Raw genomic sequence first — 7,500 nt, 5'->3', positions numbered from 1 at the left:
AAAAAGAAGAAGAAAAAAGGGGGGAAAAAAAGAAAAAAGGGGGGGAAAGGCGAAAGAAAAAGGAGAGGAGGAGAAAAGGGCGAGGGGGAAAGGGCAGGGGAAGGGAGGAAAAAGGGAGAGAAGGGGGAAAAAGAAAAAAAAGGGGAAAAAAAAAAGGGAAAAAAAAAAGGAAAAAAAAAAAAAAAAAAAAAAAAAATTTTAAAATTTGTGGTTTTTTGTACAATTTAAATTAAAAAAATTTTTTTTTTATAATATAAAGAAAAATTTAAAAACTTTTTTTTTATTAAAAGAAATTTTAAAATTATCTTATTTTACATTTAAAATTCTTTAAAATTTATAAACAAAAAAGAATTTTTTATTAAAAAAATTTTTTTAGATTAAAAATTTATTAAATTTTTTTTTTTTTTTTTTTTTTTTATTTTATATTAATAAAAAAAAAAAAAAAAAAAAAAAAAAAAAAAAAAAAAAAAAAAAAAAAAAAAAAAAAAAAAAAAAAAAATTTTTTTTTTTTTTTTTTTTTTTTTTTTTTTTTTTTTTTTTTTTTTTTTTTTTTTTTTTTTTTTTTTTTTTTTTTTAAAAAATATATATATATTAATATATTATTAAAAATTTTTTTTTTTTTTATATCCTATATTTTTTATATTTTTTTTTTTATTATATATAATATATATATATTTTGAGAGGAGAGAGAGAGAGAGAGAGAGAGAGAGGAGAGAGAGGAGAGAGAGCGAGAGAGAGAGAGAGAGAGTGACGTAGAAGCATTAGAATGAGAATTAACAGTTGTAACCAATCACCACAGTAAGCACATAAACTACCGTAATTTGGTTTATAGTATCACACAGCCAAAAAAGATTGGTAATAATCTTTGTGTCTTTTTTGAAATGACATATTTCACAGTTCGACAGAACGTTGATTGCTTCCTGTTTATGGCATTTATCAACAACTGGGTGTCGGATGTGTCGGATCTTTAATAAGGGCACAGGAGATCACTGCTGCCTTTTGACTGTCACGAGCCAAAAGGTTTTTCATGAGATCCTGAATTGCTTCTATATTTCAGCAGTTTAACTAATATGGCGGTTTTAAAACTATTATTATAGAAGAATCAAAAAAGGAATTATATATATATATATATATATATATATATATATATATATATATATATATATATATATATATATGTGTGTGTGTGTGGTGTGGTGTTGTGTGTGTGTGTGTGTGTGTGTAATATACATATATATATATATATATATATATATATATTATATATATATATTATATTATATATATATATACAATATATATATATACATATATATATTATATATATGTATATATACACATATGTGTGTGTATATATGTGTGTATATATATATATATATATATATATATATATATATATATATATATATATATATATATATATATATATATATGGATAGATAGTTTTCGCTTTGAAAAAAGATATTATGCGTTCAAGTATGGTTATATAGGTATGATCTGCGCCGTGTTCTCGTGTCCAGGGTGTATAGATGCACACAACAATTAATCTCTGAAAAACAGCGGAGATACACACAGGTCCGAAACCCGTCCGGGCCTGTGTTTATGGCCCTCAATCCGTCATAAAACATTTTGAATTATTCATGGCAACTCAGCCAGCGCGAAGATTCTCTAGTTTTTTTGTTAGATCTTTTAAGTGACGAAGGTTTATTACTCCCTGTTGTCAGTAAGTGTCCGGTTGCTCAATTATCTTTCATTGTACCATTACGCTGGAAAGTGAAAACATTTTAGGATGGAATGTTTTGTGTAATAGACTCTTAACCGTTAGGGCAAGTGCTATCCTGAGTTCGGTTTATGCTTTGAGTTGTGATCGATACTTTTGGCGGAGATGCTTTCTCGATGTAGCACATATGGATAAGTAATGGGGAGCATATCGGAGAAGACGAGGAACCCTACAGAAAAGGAGAGAATATAAAACCATAAAGTGTATCCGTTATCACTTTATTTTCTGGACGAAGGTGTGGGACTCATTTAAAACTTATCTTACAATCTCACAGTCCCATTTAAATACAGTTGACCTGGGATAACATCATAAATATATCACTACAAAAATATCAATATATACACTATTTACAAGTCGACATATATGGCACACTGAATTCACTCATTTCTCAGTTTCCTTCACACAATACAAAACATAAATCATTTATCAAAACAACGAGAAAGTCGTGGGGCAAGTGAAGACTATGTACAGAGAAAGAACTTTAGCCAACAGCTGGGTGTAGGAAGGGGTACCAAACACCCCAGGCCAAGGGGCTGCACCCGTTCTCGCTCTGGGACCGCTGAACTGGTGACTGGCGTCGCGCATCTGTATAATAACTGGGCATCAGCATGACGGACACAGGTCTCAACACCGGTCCGCCCTTGTAACGCAGAGGCAGATGCGTCTTCGTCCTTGAAGGCAGGTGCGAACAACTCCCTGCCAGGAGTGAGATCAGGCGATACAGGACAGATGTACAAGTCGCGTTTACATACATGCTGGCGGAGAGAGAGGACTCCAGGCATGTAGCGGCGCGGCGGAGTAAGCTGTTGGTGACGTAGTAGAGTATGCAGCTGGTGAGGTGGTGGAGTAAGCGGAGGGCGAAGTGGTGGAATATACGGAGAGTGAATCGGTCAGATTCTCCCCCTTGATGCGGGCCAAGTCGCTGTGCGCAGCTGCAAGACCTGTGGGGTAGCCCAGGTCCGGGAGGATGAACATGTCTGCGTGGGAGGAGGTATGGCTGAGGGGCGGGGACGCCTCCGACTGGGGGGAGCCACCGCCGGTGCTGTTGTGCTCAGGGCTCTCATGGAGTCTGGAGCTTCCATAAACACCCGTGTTTGCACCAACGCTGTGGACGCTGTCGTCGTAGGTCGGGGAAGAGCGGTTGTCGGTGTATCCCTGGGGAACAGATGTATCGCTGTAGACGCCCATAGGTGTGAGTGCCTCCTGGGGTGAGCGCTGAGCATGCTGAGCTGGGTGTGCCGGTACAGCTCCCGTAGCAGCGTTGGCTAGTCCCATTCCTACAACTCCGGGTTGCTGGTAGGTCTGATACAGTCCTGATCCATGGTGATGAGGATGGTGTGCATATCCGCCCTGCAGGCCAGCCCACTGATAGTGTGCGGGCGTTGCAGGTGTTGCAGGGGCGCCGGTGACGGAGGGCTGGTGGTGGTGACCCCAGGGTTGCTGACGCCACTCAGCGGCGAGTCCCGCGAGTCCGTATGATCCCACTCCAGCCTGCTGCTGAACCACGGTGTTCACTGTAAAAGCAAAAAACAAGGTTAGGGCTGGCGTTCACTGTGACCTACATGTAGCATCAGCAGAACAATAAAGCGATGTGTGTAAGAGGCACAAACAAGTGAATGGTCGGCTGCCCGAGGCCCCCTTAGCACTGCCATCGACCGCTACAATAATCCAGCTAGATCTCTTGGGCAAACTTGTGCGCGTAATTAATTTATTGGTCACTAAAATGTAACAAGGGCCTATACTGAACTACGAATTCTTCAGGGCGCCTAACTTTAAATCGACTGTGTAAAGACATCTGTGATTAAATTAACGGGAAATAAATAAATCACTGTACATTAAAACATTATATTATCTTCAAGAACAACTCCCGAGATGCAACATTAATTGTTCCAAGTCTGGAGCTCGGCACCAGCTGAGGGTTGCGTCTTTATACGCATCGATCACTGAGAATCGTACGAACGTTATCAGCCTGATCGAGTGTCGTAAAAGGGACCGAAGAACTTACGATCAATCTGGGCACACACGTACAGTGACATTTAGGTTCCAAATTTCAATGGGAAAGCAAGGAACAATCGCCCATGTGAGAGAATGGAACAGATATCGGACATGATCTGTACTTTGCCAAGATGACTAGTATTTTTCTTGTTTACTCGACCATTTATGTTGAGCATCATAAAGCTGATATAAAAATAAATGCCTGAAACGCTAGGCTGCGTAATGCATAATAAGCGATACTGAATTAAATTCTAGTTGTAATAATTTAAAAAACATAAATCAGGTTACCCCCATCCCTCCTTGAAAAGATCGCTCGGCCTACTAGTGGCTAAGGAACGCCGGCGGTTAAATATTCCGGATGTGACTTTCATCAACTGAGATCACTATCAGTGGGATAAACATTTTATTCTCGGTATGGCAATAGTATGTATTAAATGAACACCCTCAAAATATATTGTATGGCGCTTTCAATATAGACATTTAAAATATAAAACATGAATGAACAGTCAAATAAATCATCGAATGTGCTTACCTGGTGGAGTCCTTGCCGCGCGGGGGGTGGGGGAAGTGTAGGGCACAACGCGATGGTTCCTCATGGCGATGCGGGACGAGAGGCTTGCGGGGGTTGAAGCCAGACCCATGGTGGGAGGAGTCTGTCCGTAGGCCACGCCTCCACCGCACACTCCGCCTCCCATGTACCAGCCATCTACAGGAAAATGATTGGCTGATTAGTACCATGATGAGAGAATGTGACTGGATAGATGTAGACTGGGTGGAGCTTGCGATATTAGTATAATTATATCATCTATTTACAATAAACTTGTATCCTTAAGCTACGAGCTTGAAAGTGAGGTCCATCCTAAAACGAATACCAGCGGAAGACAAGGGCACAGGAGTGAGGTAGAAATGCTTACATTGTTGGTGGTGGGGCTGCGGGTAGGAGGCCATAATGTCTCGCTGGGACTGGAGATCCGGGCGCTCCTTGGAGTCGAGGAAAGCCTTGGCGAAGGGATTATGCTTGATCTTAAGGGCGGTTACCTGGGGATGAAGGGATGAGTATTAATACCCTTGTCGCTCTAATATTTTATAATAGGGCATATTTAAAGGACAACTATCACCCTAAAATATAAATCAGGCTCTATAGGTTATCCTAAGCTATATAATTCTTATCTAAATCCATGAAGGATCTAGCGGTAGTGACGTCACAGTAACGCGCGGCGGAAGATTATGAGGGTGACATTGTTTAGCGACTTGGCGACTCCACCCAGCGATACCAAAGGGCCCGACCCTTTATGTCGCCGCCGCCTTCTGATATTACTAATATCTCGTTTTACAACACTCATTGATATAATTGATTTTATTTTATGAACTGTTCGGATGGGGTTTAGAATAAGCACTAAAAATATTGGATGCGGGATAGTTAGGAGTAACAAGGTCGATCTGGTAAATAATACGATTTTATCTTGTTGATGATGAGCCCTAGAGTTAGAGGATTATACAGACAGCCACGAAAAGCAAGTACGAGGATTGCTGGAAATCCGATAGAATAGCGGCGTTTTTGTGACAAAGATAAACATTATGGGACATGCTTCCCCGTATTCGAGACTGAGATTTGAACATCGCCTAGTGAGGTTGGGTTACTCACCTCCTCGTTCTGGTAGGCGGTGACGGCGATGAACTGGCACTCAGGAAAGGCGTGGCAGGAGATTGTGCGCTGTTCGGCGCCGACTTGCACCACGTGGAGACGGGGCTCGTACTTGTGCAAGCTGTTCAGCATAATCTGAAACAATGGCGATTTGGAAATTAAAATCGCAGCTTTCTAATAAGCCCTAATTAAACAGTCCAGCATCCGCATGTTAAAATAATGAAGTCTGATAACCCTGTAAAAAATCTGAAACTGTAGTCTATAGAACTTGAGCGTTAAAAATAATGAAAAGCTTGGTTTTGTTTATGGTTTGACAGTTAAGAAGAGTCGTTCATTTTCGAAATTTATTGTAGTCATAAAAATTTTCAATGGTCAATCAGTGGCGTAATAAATGTGTCAATGGTACACGTGAAGCTGACATAGAAAATGCATGTTTAGGAGATCAGCGAATGCTTTTGATCGGAATCAAAAAGTACTTTGACCACTGCCATTCGACTTTAATGAAGCTTTAGCATTAAAAAATTAAGAGTGGTTGCATTCATAAATTAGGGCCAGTGAGTGATTTATAGCTCGCGTTCAGGAGATGGTCAGGGTGCCTCACAGTGCCAGGACAGGACACTAAACACGACCGCAGAGGCCACTCTGCAGGGTGCCTCTTCTAACCACGCGTTCATCTATATGGGTTATTACTGAATTTGTTATCTTCATCATCTTGCAAAAATGAAACAATAATGCTGTGAATCATTTCTATATATCCCAACACTATTGTTTAACCGAAATAATACCAATGAATCCTAGACATCAGATATGGCGGGTAACGGAATGACGGCGATGGATGACCGGGCGCCAGATGAGGGACAGTGCCTTGTGCCATCACCCATAAAACGGAAATGGACGAGGTCTTACATTATGCGTTTATGATGCTTAACAGATTTTCTCTCATTTTTCCTAAGAACGTAAACATTTTTTCCCGGAAGAAGACGTTATTTCAATTCGAACATGCGTTAAAATTCCAATTGTTTAAAAACTCACCTGTCCGTTGCCGTTGGTTTTATTGGTGAGCTTCACTTTGGCGAAGGAGACTGGCTCCTTCATCCAGTGGTTTCCGAAGTTGGGAGAGTCGCAGTGGATGTAGACGGCCGAGGAGGGTGCCACTTCGGGCTTGCCTCCGGCCACCCACTCTCCGTTGACATACTTCCACCTGTGGTTGTCGATCTGCACGAACTCCAGCAAGATGGAGTACATAGCAGAGGGGTCGAGGCCGCTGATGCTCACCTTCACCACAGGGAACATGCGCCTGAGGGAAAGAGAGTTATATTACTAAAATGAATAAAAGTATTTATATTACGAGTATGAGTGAACTTTTTCGCATGGCAGACAGAGGCCAGGGTCAGTCGACAGAACGAGAAGTAAAGAAGGGGGTAGCGGAAGGGGGAGGGTGCAAGCAGACAAGGTGAGGCGGCGGCATCTACAAAGAGTGGTTTTATTGCAGCCCTTCACCCGCGGCCACTATTAGGCTTGTTATAAAACCTCGCCGCATCCCGATCACAGCGGCCCGCCTTCTAAACACTGCACTCACAGATGACTTTAGCTTACTTTCAATCATTTCATCGTGTAAATATTTACAATATACATAAGGATAGGGACTTGTAAGAAATATGACAAAGTAAATGAACTTATAAAACGGGAATAGCTTTATAAAGGAAGAATTACACGGCAATATGAAGTCGTTGAAGCTGATAAGAGGCAATAACATTTCGCTCCCAAAGGAACGTTCGTGTAACAGTTACGTTCATAATGACGCTGCGCCACAAGAGATGTGGTGCTATAATGCAAAAAAGAAAAACACGGTTGGACAACCTAGCGGGCCGAGCCGAACAATTGCATATTATGTAGTGATGCTGCAAAGCCATTGACACAAACAGTGCAATAAATGATTTTCCCAGATGAATCAGAGAAATGTGTACGATATATTTTGAGAAATCGCGGCGAAATAGAGAACTTACATGTGGCTCTGGATTAGAGTGAATTGTGGCATTATCGACAAAAACCTCAGGTTCCATATTCATCAGCTGCTAAA

At 40.7% G+C, this 7,500-nt stretch overlaps 1 protein-coding gene across 1 annotated transcript in view; it reads right to left on the bottom strand.

Annotated features, from left to right (window-relative positions):
- Window positions 1-1,982: 1,982 nt before the first annotated feature.
- LOC119580980 (T-box transcription factor T-like) overlaps window positions 1,983-7,500 on the bottom strand; it is a 6,159-nt gene continuing 641 nt past the window's right edge. Inside the window, exons 2-6 of the mRNA XM_037929229.1 lie at window positions 6,453-6,717; window positions 5,421-5,555; window positions 4,690-4,813; window positions 4,308-4,481; window positions 1,983-3,294 (exon numbers count right to left, since the gene is read on the bottom strand). Coding sequence (XP_037785157.1) covers window positions 2,525-3,294; window positions 4,308-4,481; window positions 4,690-4,813; window positions 5,421-5,555; window positions 6,453-6,717 — 1,468 coding nt within the window. The 3' untranslated portion in view covers window positions 1,983-2,524. The remainder of the gene's footprint in view (window positions 3,295-4,307; window positions 4,482-4,689; window positions 4,814-5,420; window positions 5,556-6,452; window positions 6,718-7,500) is intronic.

Source organism: Penaeus monodon, chromosome 14, assembly GCF_015228065.2.
Source record: "Penaeus monodon isolate SGIC_2016 chromosome 14, NSTDA_Pmon_1, whole genome shotgun sequence".
Classification (NCBI taxonomy): domain Eukaryota; kingdom Metazoa; phylum Arthropoda; class Malacostraca; order Decapoda; family Penaeidae; genus Penaeus; species Penaeus monodon.
This window is presented reverse-complemented; position numbering and strand designations above follow the sequence as displayed.